This window comes from Tenebrio molitor, chromosome 5, assembly GCF_963966145.1.
Source record: "Tenebrio molitor chromosome 5, icTenMoli1.1, whole genome shotgun sequence".
In the NCBI taxonomy this organism is placed as follows: domain Eukaryota; kingdom Metazoa; phylum Arthropoda; class Insecta; order Coleoptera; family Tenebrionidae; genus Tenebrio; species Tenebrio molitor.
In genome coordinates this window covers 8,628,075-8,644,623 of record NC_091050.1, presented here as the reverse complement: position 1 = coordinate 8,644,623, position 16,549 = coordinate 8,628,075, and the positions used below count along the sequence as shown (strand labels likewise).

At 40.0% G+C, this 16,549-nt stretch overlaps 4 protein-coding genes across 5 annotated transcripts; 2 read left to right on the top strand and 2 right to left on the bottom strand.

Annotated features, from left to right (window-relative positions):
- Positions 1 to 977: 977 nt before the first annotated feature.
- On the top strand, positions 978 to 2,465 carry LOC138131528 (uncharacterized). Its single transcript, XM_069048592.1, has 5 exons — positions 978 to 1,192; positions 1,246 to 1,496; positions 1,552 to 1,729; positions 1,925 to 2,065; positions 2,117 to 2,465. Exons 1-5 carry the CDS (start codon positions 1,087 to 1,089, stop codon positions 2,407 to 2,409), a joined length of 969 nt encoding a protein of 322 aa, XP_068904693.1. The 5' UTR covers positions 978 to 1,086; the 3' UTR covers positions 2,410 to 2,465.
- Positions 2,413 to 3,787, bottom strand: LOC138131526 (uncharacterized). Of its 2 annotated transcripts, none has more exons than XM_069048591.1 (2): positions 2,763 to 3,787; positions 2,413 to 2,710 (listed from the first exon to the last, which is right to left on the bottom strand). In XM_069048591.1, exons 1-2 carry the CDS (start codon positions 3,655 to 3,657, stop codon positions 2,634 to 2,636), a joined length of 972 nt encoding a protein of 323 aa, XP_068904692.1. In that variant the 5' UTR covers positions 3,658 to 3,787; the 3' UTR covers positions 2,413 to 2,633. The 2 variants fall into 2 exon arrangements, with proteins under 2 accessions (XP_068904692.1, XP_068904691.1); XM_069048590.1 differs by having other exon boundaries at positions 2,413 to 2,679; positions 2,740 to 3,780.
- A 192-nt stretch (positions 3,788 to 3,979) lies between these two features.
- On the top strand, positions 3,980 to 6,034 carry PIG-T (phosphatidylinositol glycan anchor biosynthesis class T). Its single transcript, XM_069048588.1, has 3 exons — positions 3,980 to 4,309; positions 4,359 to 4,692; positions 4,744 to 6,034. The coding sequence occupies exons 1-3, from the start codon at positions 4,138 to 4,140 to the stop codon at positions 5,927 to 5,929; spliced, it is 1,692 nt and encodes a 563-aa protein (XP_068904689.1). The 5' UTR covers positions 3,980 to 4,137; the 3' UTR covers positions 5,930 to 6,034.
- On the bottom strand, positions 5,934 to 14,702 carry LOC138131522 (CD109 antigen-like). Its single transcript, XM_069048586.1, has 15 exons — positions 14,338 to 14,702; positions 12,205 to 12,631; positions 11,904 to 12,154; positions 11,522 to 11,852; positions 11,283 to 11,471; positions 10,878 to 11,234; positions 10,553 to 10,825; positions 10,446 to 10,500; positions 9,873 to 10,391; positions 8,725 to 8,885; positions 8,275 to 8,672; positions 8,004 to 8,223; positions 7,243 to 7,946; positions 6,910 to 7,193; positions 5,934 to 6,859 (listed from the first exon to the last, which is right to left on the bottom strand). Exons 1-15 carry the CDS (start codon positions 14,388 to 14,390, stop codon positions 6,657 to 6,659), a joined length of 4,425 nt encoding a protein of 1,474 aa, XP_068904687.1. The 5' UTR covers positions 14,391 to 14,702; the 3' UTR covers positions 5,934 to 6,656.
- Positions 14,703 to 16,549: the final 1,847 nt, after the last annotated feature.

Here is a 16,549-nt window from a genome sequence, read left to right as displayed (position 1 = left end):
TCTATAATGTTGTACCTAACGATAATGTCTCACGCATTTAGGTGTAATGAATCAACTGTGTCTATAAAGGATGCTGCATTTATTCTTGACTTGATAACTTCTATCTTTGTTGTGCAAAATAACATCTTAATTGTCAAAATTCCCAATTTCAATTATCTTTTTAACAGTATTTTGCATATTACTAACTGGAAATTATGAGTTTATTTTTAGTGTTTATGTTGTGTTATCTGGTCTGCCCTTGACTTCACAGCTCTTGTTTATTGAGTTACTCTAGATGGAGCAGATATAATAAAACCACCCTTGTTAGGAATTCCCATGTCTGGCTTTTTACCTCCTACCACTTTATTGACAATCGAATTAAATATTTCAGCTACAGTATTGTCGACATCATACAGTACTCTAGACGTCAGACTGACTACTTTTAGTTTACTTATTTTGTACTGCAGTGGTCTGGTTTCTTACGGTTTCTTACTCACAATACATAATTGCTGTTCCATTTTTTTACGTGATTACACAAGCATTTTTTCTATGAGTTTTTGACAATTCTCTTAATTTTTTGCACTAATTACTCAAAACATGGTTGTTCAATTTATGCTATAAAAATCTTCATACCGTAAGACCTGTATTGTTGACCACAGTCGACATCTCCTATAATCCATGTGTTTTGATTAATTTTTTAAAAGCCCCTAACATGATGCTACTAGCTACTCTCAGTGTCAGTAAAAATCACATTAGCAATTTTACGTCTATAGCAAAAATGCTGTTAAAAGTCTGGGGCTTTCCAATTATGACATAAACATCAGAAATATTATTTCTTTCAGCTTAAATTACTTTCGTAAATTTTAGAGACTGTTGTAACAGTCATATCTCTGACAACTTCTAAGATACAATTATGACAACACACCTTCAAAGTTTTCAAATTTGGATCGATGCGTTTTTTAATACTGTCAAAGCAAATTTTCTTACTATTCTGTCCAAAATGAAGAATAACTGTCAAGTCAAACTAAAAATTACAAAACACTATCGTGCACAAAATGTCATAAAATCTGTTATCTGACACTTTCTATTTGACTGTTAATCACCGAGATGCTAGCTTTGGTAGATTTTGTTGTAATAATACTCGTGTTAATCTCACGCTCAGCTACTACTGATAATAGCAAATTTAGTAAAAGCCTTAGCGAACTAGTAATTGGTAACTGCCTGCATTCAAAATCCTAAGATTTAGTTGTACAGTAATTTTTTTAGATCTAAGTAAGGACTGTGAAAATAACTACGTTACTAGTGTCCACATGTCCTACGGAACTGGATCTTCGGACGCAAAAATTATTTTGTTGCGTTCCATCAGTTCTTTGTTCCGAAATTGTTCGCTGTTTATCACGAGTCCACAATATCAAAATAGTTGCAAAGATAAATGTATAACTGTTGTGGTCGTCGAATTGTTTAATTATAACGCATCGAATACGTTTTGTCTGACTATTAATGGAGGAATTTCCTTGGTAGATCCTAGTAGTAGGTACATTTTCTGCATGATTTGAACGAATTGCTTTGCAGGTATCTGAAGACGTTCCATTCGTAAATGTTTGTGCAGACATTAATCGTCATTATAACAAGAATAATGAGTATAAGCATCAAATGCACACTTATTTAATCCTCCCAAGGCAATTTTTTATCAACATAAATTTCACGAATGTTTCTGCAACGATTAAAATGACGGTGACGGCTGCTAAACGTATTTATAGCAATTTTTTTGCATTGATTAGTTATAATTTTTTTGTTACCATTGTTCCACACATTTTTTAACGTTATCAGACTTCCAAAAAGTGTTTACTCTATTGTTGCGCTATCAAACGATATTTTTTCACTACCTACTGTACATTAACGCTGTCAACGCAAGCATTAAAAAATGTATTCTTTTATTTTCAAGATCTCGGCAGTTACGGCAATTGCAGCTCGACTGAGCTTTACTGCATATTGGATGGCCAAGTTTTTTGTATTGACAAACTCCTCGAATGTGACGGTAACTTTAATTGCGGAACTCGCGGCTTGCACGATGAATACTGCAGCAGTAAAAGTACAAATGACGAAAAGATGGTCAGCAATAACTTATTTATTGCAGATTTGTACGTTCAGGAAAACATCTTGTTGATGATAGTGTACGGGACATGTTTAGTGGCAGTAATGATTTTTTTCTTGGTTCAAATATTACGAGTCTGCGTGCCCACAGTTGCTGAACACTTCTTCATATTCAAGGAGAGTGAAGAGAACCAATTTGTGTTAACATCGCAATCTCTGCCGCCGCTGAAAGAAGTCAAAGGCAGCGAAGACGAGAACCAACGAGAAATACGAAACGAGCAGTTCCTCCAGAGAAAACGCGCCTCGATCAACCCCGCTTTTGTTCAAATTTATTAGTCCTGGGTTTGTAATTTAGTTTATTCGGTCTAAATAAATCACACGTCACTGGCGCATTATTGTTAACTTTTGTCAGGCGTGGGCTATGTCTCCCTGGTCGTGGTGAGAGATGATCAACTTCCACTTGAGCGAAGCGGTGGATCCCCTCACTCCACCGAACTCGCCATTAGCCGAAGGGCGGCGTTGGAGTTGTGGAGAAGCAAACTTCGCTTCTTTTTTTCGTTTCACGTAGTCACATTCGTTGGAGCTGTCGTCGCAAAATTCTTGCGGCTGCAAGTAAAATCCATCGCGTGATTCACATCTGAAACGCGATGAGTCATAAAAACTTACAACACTATCTGCTCTGGGACTACCTGCAGTTACAGGTGTCTTTTCACAACTTATCTTGTATCGGAGGGAAACCGACGAACTGTCGTCGCGACAAGATAAAACCTCTTCAGAAGATTCGTTAAAAATGAGCTCTAGTTTCTTCTTGGCAGCTGTGGTTTCTTCGCTGCAGCAAGTCACGTAACTGTCCGATTTGTTTTCTTGCTGCTTGAAGCGATTCATTTTGAAACAAATGTCTGCAAGGCTGTCGTGAGCGGTGCTAGTGGTCGGAGCACTCCTGCTCTTTGTGGTAAAATCTGCATTTGGTTTCGTCACGTCGTAATTACTCGTACTGTCGAGAAGTAGAGTTTCGGAACTACCACTCGAGAAGCATTCTACACTGAGAAAATCCGATTTCTTGGGTTGGAGGGGTTTAGAACTCGGTCGACCTTCATTTTCCGTTTCTGGCTTTTTATTTAGTCGTTCTGCTCTCTTCATTGCTAGATACTTGCTGAGTATTGTTTTCACCAATTCGTCTTTTTGTTCCCGTTCTATATTTGCTTTCTTCGTAGGTGGAGGAGATTTTTGAGTTCCAATCGTCTCTACTCTTTTCTCTCTTTTCTCCATTTTCTCTGTATAGGCTTGCGACAACAAAGCGTTAGGTGACAACACATTGGGTGACCCCGCATTAGTTGGTGTGTTGTCTAAAGATAACACACCACCATAAGAATATAAAGAAGCCGTACGGTAAGTCACTGACACTTCGTGTTTCGTGGCCATCATGCTAGGTGGTGGTGATGGTTGAAAGGATACCACAGTTTGGGCACGCAAATTTGAGTCTTCTGTTTCGTCATTCCTTGATGTACAAATACAAAAGTGGCTTAAAAAGTTCATTTTTTTCGATTTATACTTCTTTTTTTGTTTCAACTTTTTCTTTTCCATATCATAATTTGCACATTATTTAGATGGACAATGTGGTTACATGTGACGTTTATCATTCATAAAAATAAATACTTCGACGTTACGTCAACGTCACGTCACGTACCGCAACGTTCATCAGTAAAATGACACTTAGTGTGAATCGAACCTTACACAGATTCAAACAGACCGCATAACATATCAAATATTTTCCTACAGGAATACGTAAAGTGTAAAAATAAACAAACTGCATAGGTAACAAGCAGTTTAATTAATTTTTATAAAGTCACACAGACGACACCGTAAAATGTCAACGTGTGTGATTCCTTTAAAGTTTAAAGACTGTTGACAGCTGTCAAATCTGTCATTCTTGTGTAATTAAATGTCAAATCATCGAATCGATTCAATTTCCGGTAAAATGCATTTCAGATGAATGAAAACGTGTTTTTCGGGTTACAATACGTAAATAATTGTGTGTTGTGGCTGGAGATGTGAAATTTAAACATGTTTCTTTCAACGTTAATTGTCTTGGTCGCATATTCTCCATTATGCGTCCTAACCTCAAAATCTGACACATTTACGGAAGAACTTCTAATAAAACCTCTGTACAGTGACCAATTATACGTTCACTTTCAGTTCGTAACGAAATGGGACACAAGACCAGATCAAGAAACATGTGAGCATTAACTCTTGTGAAAACATGAAATGACGCTTTTTCGTTGCAGTCCGTCATACACACATTTTCCCGCGAGCTCTCGGCGAAATAGTCAATCGTTACAACGTACACGAGTTACACGTCAGTTTAACTGGCGGTTTGTGGCGATATGACACATGGGGGTACCCAGTATTGGACGCTGCACCAGGCGCTGAAGTCTGGGCTTGGTTTAAGGATGACACTCTAAACGTCGACAAGAATTGGAAGGAACTGGCCAGCTCTTTGTCTGGATTGTTTTGCGCAAGTTTAAATTTTATAGAGAAGGCTAACAGTGTCAATCCTGAATTCACTTTCAAGCCTAAAGGGGCGTTCTCAAGCCCAACGGTAAATACAACGTTTGTTAGGTAGTCACTACCAGATTTATCACCATAGCGTCTAATTTTTAAAATTCATAGGTACTCAAGTATCCCACGTGAAATAGTATGCACAGAAAATCTAACCCCATGGAAGAAGTTGTTACCGTGCGAATCAAAAAGTGGCCTGGCGTCGTTACTAAATTCAGGTTATATACACAATACGCGGTATCATTCCTTAGCTTTGCACATGCGCCCAGTTTGTCGCGACAGTTCATGCGAATTTACTTCTTTAGAGCTGCAACAGTCCGTTTCCTTAGTTTATGATTATTTGATCATGGGTACGAAAAACTGGTCGTTTAGGAAACTATTCGGGCAGGGTTTGATGGGGCGGTGTCCGTTGGCAGACAGTAGTACTATTTTTGTTGATACCACCAGTAATACAAGTGTTCCATTCCAATTGATTCCAAGTCCGGACGACTACGTTACGTCGATACGTGGCGGACACGTCAGTACGTTTGCGAAATACGACGTAAAACCGTACGCGATGAGCATCAATTCTAACTTCATAGGGAAAGAAAACATTCTTTTGAATTCTCCGCCGTCGCTCTACGCCAATCAGTACCTCACCGGGTACGGGCAAGAGAGAGGCGGAATTGTCACAAAAATCTATAATAATCATTGGGGAGTATTGGACGTTGTCGTTCTTCAAAACATTCCATGGTACGTCCCTGTTTACCTCCACACTTTAAAAATCGACGTTAATAACGTCAGGGTGGAGCCCGTCAGGATTCGTTACGTTCCCGGCCGGCAGAGGGAGCGTCCGTACTACTTAGAAATCCTACTGAAATTGCCGCCTCGCTCGGTCACGTCAATTTCAATCGACTTCGACTACGTATTTTTGAAATGGCAAGAGTACCCCCCGGACGCCAATCACGGCTTTTACATCGGTTCGGCGATAATTTCGGCTAATCTACCGCTAGCTCGAAACTTCACCGGTTTGCCTCAAGACGGCGCCACGATAGCCGACAGTTTCAACGCTTCACGAAGCGGATACCTGGTCCAGGTCCGTACCGAAAACATGGTGATCACGCTGCCCACGCCCGACTTCAGCATGCCTTACAATGTGATTTGTCTAGCGTGTACGGTTGTGGCCCTAGCTTTCGGACCTTTACACAATATCACCACGAAACGACTCATCTTGACCGTCAAAGACAACGAGAAGTACATTATAAAGATCAAGAACAGGATTCTTAGGATCTGGAGCGGCAAAAACGAAGAAAAATAAAGTGTTCAGTAGTTGTGAATCTTTATTAAGGAATTAGTGATTTTACAGGTTTCTTTTTTTTCACATCCAAAGACTAGTTTTTATAAAATAAACAACACAGTGTGATTTTGTTTTTATCATTCGACCCTCGATCAGTCATACATCGTAAACTTAAACATGAGTTACTGAGACGTGTGACTAGTAGTGTTAGTATAAAAGTTTACTTGTGTTGCGTCACTGGTGGAATACCAACTGTTATATCATTCTTCGTACGCAACTGTTGTTTTAGATTGTTATATGTAGAGTGAGTCAACAAAAAGACAACACCTAGTTTTTGCTTTTCTCCAAATAAATAGAATTATCTTTCTGGCCAAAATATAAAGGTTAATTGTTATTTCCTTTTGTTATTATCTCCCGTATTTGTACTTTGAGAGTAAACACTTACCTAACTAATCTACTGCTAAACTGACCTAAAACTGTCTAATTTTTGAAAAATCTAAGTAGTGCACAATATCTTTTGGTTGACTCACCCATTAAAGCAGTTCGGAGCTTATCAACAAGTCCACATAAAATAAATCAGCAATAACTTTACTAAAATATGTGTGCGTGTATGAAAATAAAGTGATTTTGTAGTAAACAGTTTCTACTGAACTATTCTATTCTGATTGTCTCGGTTAATAAGCTCCAATTCGCCCCATTTACTGCACCCAACTCTTGATCACAATTTATGTACAACTATTTCGTTAACTTATCGACGTAAAATGGCAAGAATGGCGATAACGAAACCTAACCGACTAAACTGCAAAGAAGAGGCGCCGCCTTTGCTTTCCCTGCTTTCACCCGCCACTTGCGGATTCGCCTCCGACGTGCAAACCTCACCGCAATCCTCATCCTCGCAAATATCGCACAGAGTCGACCTTTTCCCTCGGTAAAAGAGTCGAGCGCGCCTCGCTGAAACACCGACATGAGAAAAACAATTGGACTGGATTGCGCGTACTTACAGCTGTCGTAATAGTCGTAAATCACCACCGCTACTGGTTTTTGCTTGGCGACCTTGTGCGTCCTGAAGGCTGAAACCGTGGGACAGTATTCGTACAAACTCGACACGTTGTTGAAGTAGAGAATGACTTTGGTGAGGGCGTCGCTCATTTCGACCCTTTGGACGTTTTGCGACACTTCCAAGCTGGGCAAAGAGTCGACGTCGGCGGTGAAGCCGGACGGGAGGCTGACCTCCATGACGGCCATGTTGCTCTCAGGACTCTGGCTCAAGTTGCGACTGACGAAGCTGCAACCAAAGTGAGTAAACACGCACCAGTCAACGAGTCGAAGCGTACCCTGTGCAAATGGAGATTTGTAAATGGTCTTTGTTTGAGTTTTTGTCGACTTGGGGGTCCAGAGTGAACATGGGCCAAGGCCCTGTCACGTTCATGTTGTACTGGTAAGACACTCTGAACAAGGCCAAACCACGTCCTTGCGCCGTCACGTTGACTTGACGCGTGTTCTTGGGCAGTTGTAGTTTTTGCATAATCATGGCGTTGTTTTTGTTGACGTTGAAATTGTGTGTTTCTTCACCGTAAGTGAATTCGACTTGCATGTTCACATTGCTGGCTAGTTTCAGTACTAGCTTGTAAATCGCGTACAGACCCACAGATGTGTCTTGAGACGAGGTGAACCCTCCGATGCTGTTTTGCTGGTCCAAGAGCCAGTTCAGTACCGGAATGGCGTCTTCAAAGTAGTTGGCTTCCAAGAACGTCAACAGTCCGTACGCTGACGTCTCGATATCTATCGATTTGGGAAGTTTATTCCATGGATTCTTAATTTCGTTGCTTGGGACATCTTTAGCCCACCATTTCTGGTTGCCTTTCGTTTTTGAACGCACATCTAGCAAGTTGAAAGCGCTCTGTTTCGACGGATGTTTCGCCACCTGGAGAGCATAACTACACAAAGCTATAGTATGGATGGATTCTTGTTCCGCAATATTCCTCGCTATATAATCCAATCCTTTATTGATTGTGTTGCTATACGTTGCAGCATACTTCTAGAAATACAAGACGAAAGTAGTTCACTCAAATCCTCTAAAACCAGTCACTACTACCTGATTTTCAATGAAAGCCAGAAGAGTGAAAGCCGTGAGTGCCAAACTGTTACCGTCGCGATCTTGAAGCTCTCGGTAGATGATTGACCCAGTCTCCACAAAACTTCCATTTTTGCCTTGATGCTTTGACAACCATTCCAAGCAATCCTCGATGATTTTTTCGTCGACGTAGATGTGATTTTTCGCTTGTTTCAGCGTTAAAGCAGCGTAAGCAGTCAACCTGAAGAAATAATAACAAGAGTCGTACATTTTCCTAGATTAGAACCAGTACCAAACACTGCTGTCCGGGTCTCTCATTCCGAAAGCGCTGAAAGAACCGTCCGTTCTCTTGTAACTCAGTTGTTGTTGATATCCCTTTTCCAACAGTTCTAACGCTTCGTTTTGTATTGTCGGAGTTATTTGTCTCGTGTACCGAAGATACTGCAAAATGATCAAATTCGGCATGAGGTGGACCATATTTTGTTCTCCGCATCCGGTCGGGAGCCTGATCAATTGTTCTAGATTGACCATCGTGGGTCCTAGGAGGTCTCCAACTGCGGCAACTTCAATACTTTCAGAACCTGTCACTAGATTTTCGGGAAGCGTGAAATTGATCGAGTTTTTGTAGTTGGGATTGTTTCGCAAGTCGATCAGAACGCCCTTGGTGTAATATTCTGTTTCTCCTCCAGTCTGAAATTGCACGATAAAGATTTGACTTGTCTGAAGATTTTGAAGAACCTACAGTTACAGAAAGATACTTAATGGCGACGTCCTGGCTTTTTGGACTGTTGGCAGTCACTTTTATTTCTATGACGCCTTGGTTCAACGGTCTTATCATGAATGACACCGAGCTTCCACTATTTCTCTTCACGCTGATTTTTTTCCTCCGGTACAACTCGATCTCTACAACCGCAAAATTATTTATGACCAAAGTGCCCAAAAAAAGAGTGTGTGCTTAAGACCGCACGACAGAAGTGAAAACTTCTATGAAGCTCGTTACTGATTAAGTAATATCAGAGATGTAATAAATATGTACTTATTCTATAAAAAATACATCATTATGGATGACTTGGAGGAATAAGGAGCAAGGCATAAATAATTAATATTATTTAAATCCAATGCTGTTTTTAAATAACATCAAAAATCTGTATTTTTCAATAGAAACTGCAAATACGTCCGCTTTTAGAGGTAGACTCTAGCAAAATTTGTGAGGTTAGGTTTGGATGTTTAAGTTTTATTTTCTTGACGATGACATTGAACACAACACAAGTTTTCATAGCAATACTAATACCCTGTATTATAATAATTTGTCCATTTTCCTCTTCACATTTTGCTACACACATTTTTCCAATAGATGAATTGTTGAAGCCATATAATTGAGAATTACCTACGTATTAAATCCTACATTCATCTGTAAACTTACAATATTTGTCGTGTCTTTATCGTTTATATTATATAAAACTATACAGGGTATTTCACGAGTGATAATGAGCCTGACGAAATAATAAATTTAACCCACAAAACATTTTCAAAAAAAGCCGGACATTTTAATGACAGTAGCCAGCTTTTTCGGAAATATAATGTGGGTTGCATTTTAAATTACGTCAGGCTCATTATCACTCGTGAAATATCCTGTATATATATATATACAGTTACTCCTGCAGCTGTGCACTGAGGTCAGTCAGGTCACAACACAACGTACAATGAAAATTTAAAATTGACAAGAGACGCTCCGCTAAAAAACTCGACTCCCTTGATTTTAGCTTGCCGTGTCGTGCTGCGAACGATTTTCGCTTGTATTTTACCGTGTCGCATGAAACTAATTCACTGCCCGGGAATAAAATGTACCTATGTGGCACGCCTAAAGAAGTTTTCACTTCAAAAACTTACTCCTGGTCGCATTTACTTCGTTGGAAACTTCAGCAAACTCGAATTTGTGTTCAGGATTGTGCAGAGTAACTTCAGCGTTGACGTCTCTGTCCATGTGATTATACACCACAACTGGGACCGCTAGAATCTCTTCGCGTTGCACCGAAAATGGTAAATCCAGAGTTACGACGAAGTTTTTCGACACTTTCACTTTTTTCGGGGTGGTGCTCAACCCCAGGCCGTGAATGGGGTCTAGAGAGAACCCGGTGACCACCCAAGTGTTGAGGGTGTCTGGTATTTTCCGACGGATGGAAGTTTTTCCTTCGTAACCCGACGAGAAATTGGTAAAGAGCCAAGTGTCGGCGATTTCTTCAGTCAGGTAAACTTTGGGTTTGTTCCATACGGGCTTGGGGATGCGACTGAAAGCGTAAGGTCCAGCTAGAGGAGGTCTGGTAACTGTGTGAAGTGCAACTCCGAAACCGCGGTCAGGTTTGACGGTGCTAGATCCGTAGAACAGAGGGCGCAGATAAATATCTTCCACTGAAACAATAAAGAAATGTTAAACTTGTGGGAATCAAGTTAGTGTAGACTTACGAGTAGGTTTGTGTCTGTAGACGTGGGAATTTGTCAAGAGGTCTGCACCTGAGCTCTGAAAAAAATTAATGAGACTTAATAATTTGAATCTGTTACTCTACACGTACGTAAATGGCGCTGTGCGGGTTAGCCGCTCCAGGTTTCCAGAAGAAGTGGTACTTCGAGTCTAGCATGATGAGCGAATACGGCGACTGGTGTGCCACGTCGTACTTCTTCAACTCTTCGGCAACTTGATTGTGGGTGATGTCGAAGCCTGATTTCAACTGGACCGCTTGTTGGTCCACCGCCATTAAAGCGACGTAAGAGTTTGGTTGGGCTCTTATCGTAATGTCTATGTCCAGAGAGGGTTCAGTGTCGACAGGGTTGATTTGGATTTCCATCTGCAAGGATAAGTTGCACCAAAACACTGTAATCGCCGTTTTACAATCTTACAAAGTTTTGTAAGAGGCCGTCGACTTCGACATCCAGAGCGTCTCCGATTAGCTCGCCATCGTCACGCACGTAAGACACCATGAGATGAGAGACTGGTACCATGGCGTGTGTCGCAGTGAAGTGGAAGCGGTACTCGTTGGTGTTGTCCACTTGGAAGGTGTTGGCGATGAGGACGTCGCCTCTTCCCATTAGGACGTAACTGATGTACCGTAATGGTTCAGTGCAGTTGACCAACACCTCCACGTCTAGATTTACAATAGGTCTCTCGGTCTCCAAAGAGACTTGCAGGAAAGTGTTGCTGTAAGACACTGCAGCAGGAATCGGCGAAATTCGTTCCTTGAGGTCTTGATACTCCGCCTGAAACATTTCTTAAAACAAACAGTTCAACTGGTACCGCGGCAGTACCTCGATTCTAAGCGCCGTGGTGTTGGTGACATTGACTGGAGTGTAATATTCCAACTTGACTATTCCATTCCTGTCCAGCTTGTGTTTTTCCACAACATATACCTCGTCAGCTCGGGAGTACCCATGTCTGACTGTAATCTCCTTCCGATCGGTTTTTAACGGACTACCATCATAATTGGACACTTTGATCTGCAATTTTTTTCATCAGTACAAGACAAAACCCCATTAAATCTTCCTACATAAGTTGTGTATTTTAACCCTGGTTTGAAGTAATCAGCAGTCTTGATCAGATCCATTTTGTAATCGTATTTATGCAAGTGGACCTCTACTGAGTTGTTTTGTCTCCGACCAGTTGAAGCTTCTTCTACTGTAACGTCGACCATAACAACTCTTTCGTACTCGTCGCTCAGCTTCAGTTCTTTCTCAATGTTGAATTGAACAGTAACTGAACCTTCGATGGGTACCACCTTGCGGATGGGGTTCTGGAAGATGGGTTGGATCACTCCGGAGAAAATCGTAGGGTACACAGTGACAGTAGCCTCCCCTTTCACTTTCTTCCCGTAGTTGTACCTGCGACAGTTTCGATTCAAACAATTTTTCACACAATTTAGTTGCCATTACTGAGTCTGTATATTCGCCACTAGGATGTTTTCTTTGAAGGTCATGTGTCTAGGAGCTTGAATGTTAACGATAAATTTGGGGAGAATATATTCGGCTACTTCTACAGCCTTGCTGAAAGTTTGTCCGTGGATTGTCACAGAAATGTTCCAGTTGCCCAAAACAGGACTCTCACTTAGTTTTATCTCTCCGGTGAAGACTCCTCGAAGAGCTTGAATCCTCTTCCATTCTTTAACTCTATTCCCTTGTCCATCCTGAATCAATTATTTATAAACAAAACAAAAAATCTTGTGAAAGGACTAACCGCAACATTAATTTCAAGAAACTCATTCCGGACTTCGGCTGCCGGTTTCAACTGAGAGTTGAGTACCACAGCCCGGAAGAGTATTTTGGAGCCTGGTTTGTACACAGCTCGGTCAGTTTGTATGAACACCGAGTAACTCTTGTCAAGGAATTCGACTGGATAGTCGTTGAAAAAATCTACTCCTCCTTTCCCCGAGATTATCAACTTGTAATCTCCATACTCCACATCTCCCACTTCTAGCCGGCAAATCCTGGAAGTGTAGGGCTGCACCTCCACGCGATCCTCGCTGGAGTAGATTGATCCGTTGAGGGAAATCCCCTGGAGCGTCGCCGTCACTGTGGTGGGTTCAGACGTCTGCTGGATGGACACAGCGACATGGTACTCGCTGTTGGGGCGGACCACTCTTGGCCCAACGACCTTGTAGAACCTACACATCGCCAAAACTTAACTCGTGGGCAAAGTCGCATTCCTCAACCAATTATTACAACGATACCGATAATTCGTGCAGCTTTCTAAAAAACGGCTCACTTCTGTCGATCAATTAATTACGCCTAGAGAAAGTGTCGAAGAGTGTACCGTTAATGAACCAGTTTAATTGCAACAGCTTCCGGAAATTCGAGAATTCGCAAGTAAGAGTGCAACACAAATTCGAGTAATTGTTGTTATGCATGCAAGGAAAAATAATATGTGGAATAATTGCATGAGTAACTTTCACGATTGTGAGAATTCGGTTCATTAAAACGATTTTTTTCCTGTGGGTGTGTTAGGACTGATATTCAAACAGGTCTGATGTTTTTGGCGTGGCAACCAAACATAACAAACAGCAAATAATTCGGTTTAGTTTAGATAACGAAATGTGCATTATTTGTGCATTTTAGCATTGTTGTCACCGGTTCAACGAACCACTTAGTAGGACAAAAAGTTTGATTCATGATTGTATTCTGTAAATAAATTATTATTGTCTTGGGAGACTCCTGCGTAATTAGGTGCTCGTGATTATAGCCTTGCTATTGACGTATCATAATGACAGGCTTTACAAAACCTAAAAAAACCATGATTTATGTTATTAGCGTATTAGCGATTATCGATGCGTTAATAGGATGTCATTAAAAAAACCAACAAAAACCCAGATCTCGAGGAAGTGAAAATTTGACATGCAATTTATGAATTAGTTAGCATCTCGTTGCTTCACACTACGATTACTCGTGCCTAATGTGAAACTAGCTGTAAAACACAAATATATTCAGTTTCGCTCCATTATAGGACCTTTCTATTTTTTGTAAATGTCACTGGAACTGCGACTGCGAAAATCGTTCTTGTTTGTCGTAAAAAATACGTTTGACAGGTTCTTTGTTCTTGGAGGCATACCGAGAACACGTGGGCTTAAGGATTTCGCTCACGCACTTTTTACATCATACTTGGGAGATCTGTGACGTGGTACGCGTTTAAGGAAAGTGAAACCGTCATAATTCATGCTCTAGGAAATTTAGACGAAGTTTCCACATCGACGCATGTTTACATTACCATATTAGCGAAAGAGAAGCGAAGAGATATCTTTTCGAATTCGATTTCTTGGATACAGAAGTAGTGGCTCTAGGACGAACGTTTGGTTGTCTTGTTGTTATTGAGTCAAGATCATGCACACCGGCATTGTATAGTCAATGACTTTTTCACTTGTGATAGCATAATAAGCAGACTCACGAAACCTTGAGGTGAATATATGACAATGACGTTACCAGGTGCTTAAGTTACGCTAATTAAAGAATAAAAATGTGAATGGTGCACTCTAACGACTTCTCTTTCTTAACATCTACGTGGTTAATAATAGTTAGAGGAAAACAACTGGATTTTTTTCGATGTTTTGTCAAGCATAACTGGCCGCAAAAATTCCAGTTGAGGTCAAACCAAACAAATATCAATCTAATTAAAATACCAAATGCTCCCGATTCATTAGTATAGGAACATTTTAGCAAGATCCATTCGTCCTTGTGTGAAAATTTTGATCGGAGCGAACATGTCGTTTTGCCGAATCCGGTGACATCATCGAGCAGTTCGGAACGGTATTTTCAAGTTTTTGCAGTATTTGGAATCGATGTCGCGAACGAAATCAAACTTAAAAATATTTTTTCTCACCCTTGACAGCTCACGTGTCCGGCCAAAAAGGCAAAAATCACAAAACCCAACATGTCACACTATTTTTGAAATCGTTTGGTCACGAAATGTTACAGTTGCATTTTTTATTGAAGCGTCATCACGGGATTCGAGAGTTTTTGTATCAGGGAGCACTGGTTGTCGTTGGGGGTGTCGGCACGGGATCGGTTTGTCGGTTGTGCGAGGGTGAAAAGTCAGTTGTTTCGGCTTGACGAAGTCGCGAACTGCACTTGGTAGTGTTGATTCATGGTGTGGCCCCCATCCCACTTTGTTCCGTGCTGGCCAATCTCTCCTTTTCCTCGATCACCTCGTGGCTATAGCTGAATGTTCTTGGCATTGCTTTGTTTACTTTACGACGTCTAGTTTGCAATTGCACTTCTTTTGCGATAATTGACATCGTCACGTTGTTTATGTGTAATGGAATGACTCAGTGGATCCGGCGAGTTACGTCCAACGGTTAACTCCCCTCATATACCTAATATTATAAATGAGTCTTTTGTACATATTTATATATCGTATTATAAATAGCTAAGACTATACTTTCGAAGTCTAGTATTATCGAGTAACCGCATCATGTAGACTCATTTCACCCATTTCGGTCACGGCAAAATTTAACTGGCGGTTCATCTGCTGATGTCGTATTGAACTCTCCGAATTAAGAATCACTTAAACTTGATTTGAACGAAAAGCAGTCTTTATAAATTACTTAATTTCAATGAAAACTGACGCAAATAAGTAAAGAACTCAGATTTACTTTCGGAACTATTTGAAAAGTGGGTTCAGCAGAGAGAAAGTCCATTTCTTTGTACTTATTTGTTTGTTTGTCGGTTTAATTGTAATACATACCGTTTACCGTATTTGTCATTAGGTAGTATTAAAAAATAATATTGAGATGAAAGTAGGTACAGTTTAGTGTCTATTTTATGCAATATAATACCTAGGTAGATACATTAGAGGCAAGAAGAGCGGTTAAATTATTTTTTAATTAATAATAAGTCTGTAGTGAAATACAAAAGAGTAATTTGTTGTGTAGCTTTTCCGCTATGACAATTTTTAGACATTTGAACTGACATTTTGAATTGACATTTGGATTTTAAGGTTAGGTAAGTCTTGGATACGAGAATGACTGATAACAGTGATAACTTCCGAACAGAAAGTAGGAGGGACCCGGAATCCCGAAGAGGCACAACTTCATGTCAAGATCTTTTAAATGATACCTAACTTTTCTGTTTTGGGAGAAGGGATCGGGATGTTATGGCTGACACAAAATTTCGCTTTTTGGATTAGGTCTACCAGAATAAAATTAAATGTATTTTGTCTTTAAATGGTCGAAAATCGCGCCTTTGTGTAGGTATCTCTTATAAAAACGGTCGAAGTGGCTTTTTTTTGTAAGCGGAATTGAACCATTTCAAATTCTAAGAGTTGAAATCTCCACAGGCGGCTCGACCAAGGTCATTTGAAGCATTTCTCACGACTTATTGATCAATAATTACGAAATATTTATTAATTAAATTATCCCTATTAAAAAAAAGCCTGTAAAAACGATATATTTATATTTCTACCTCTGGAAAATCCCAATCCAATCATAAAAATGTATCGGGGAGTACCTACAAAAAAGAAAACAAATAAGTGGATTAACCAACTGCGAAAAATTATTACAAGAGCAGGAAAAAATGCAGCATGCTGTGCAAAATGCGCCGAAAAGCTAAATGTGCTACGAGTGTTGTCCTCAACACTAAACATAATAAAAAAAATATTTTTTTTCACACATCATTATGGAGTAATTCGGCTATTTCAAATTCATTTTTTGTCCTGATTAGAACGTTTTAATTGGTCTTGAACCAGTCCAACTGTTTTGAAAGCATCAAAGATAAAAAAAAAGTTGTATTTTTAGTTTTTACAGAATAGTAAAATTTAAAAAAATTGTGTAAACGAAAATGTATCAAAAATTGTCAACTACCTATGGTGTCTGTGAAAAACAAATCCATTTTTTGTGGTTTATGAAGTGACATTTACTTTAATTTTTATATGTATTTGTATGGAGTCGTTATATCGTTGTCGCTGGGAATGTCACCACGAGATAGTTTTGTTGGTTTTGCGGGGATAAAAAGTCATTTGTGTTGGTTTGACAGAGTCACTTTATTATCTGTAAATTTGTTCTTTTCCTCCTAGCTATACGTTCGTTTGCTGATGT

What these genes read in the sequence shown, in the direction of transcription:
- LOC138131528 (XM_069048592.1), top strand. Translation starts at nt 1,087, where the DNA reads ATGCTAGCTTTGGTAGATTTTGTTGTAATAATACTCGTGTTAATCTCA. An exon ending in CCTTAGCGAACTAGTAATTG is followed by an intron (nt 1,193 to 1,245) that starts GTAACTGCCTGC and finishes TAATTTTTTTAG; the next exon opens with ATCTAAGTAAGGACTGTGAA. An exon ending in GCACGATGAATACTGCAGCA is followed by an intron (nt 2,066 to 2,116) that starts GTAAAAGTACAA and finishes TATTTATTGCAG; the next exon opens with ATTTGTACGTTCAGGAAAAC.
- LOC138131526 (XM_069048590.1), bottom strand. Translation starts at nt 3,657, where the DNA reads ATGGAAAAGAAAAAGTTGAAACAAAAAAAGAAGTATAAATCGAAAAAA. An exon ending in GTCCCAGAGCAGATAGTGTT is followed by an intron (nt 2,680 to 2,739) that starts GTAAGTTTTTAT and finishes TTTTACTTGCAG; the next exon opens with CCGCAAGAATTTTGCGACGA.
- PIG-T (XM_069048588.1), top strand. Translation starts at nt 4,138, where the DNA reads ATGTTTCTTTCAACGTTAATTGTCTTGGTCGCATATTCTCCATTATGC. An exon ending in AAGACCAGATCAAGAAACAT is followed by an intron (nt 4,310 to 4,358) that starts GTGAGCATTAAC and finishes TTTTCGTTGCAG; the next exon opens with TCCGTCATACACACATTTTC. An exon ending in GTAAATACAACGTTTGTTAG is followed by an intron (nt 4,693 to 4,743) that starts GTAGTCACTACC and finishes TAAAATTCATAG; the next exon opens with GTACTCAAGTATCCCACGTG.
- LOC138131522 (XM_069048586.1), bottom strand. Translation starts at nt 14,390, where the DNA reads ATGTTGGGTTTTGTGATTTTTGCCTTTTTGGCCGGACACGTGAGCTGT. An exon ending in GGTTAAAATACACAACTTAT is followed by an intron (nt 11,472 to 11,521) that starts GTAGGAAGATTT and finishes AAAAAATTGCAG; the next exon opens with ATCAAAGTGTCCAATTATGA. An exon ending in TTAAGTATCTTTCTGTAACT is followed by an intron (nt 8,673 to 8,724) that starts GTAGGTTCTTCA and finishes GTGCAATTTCAG; the next exon opens with ACTGGAGGAGAAACAGAATA.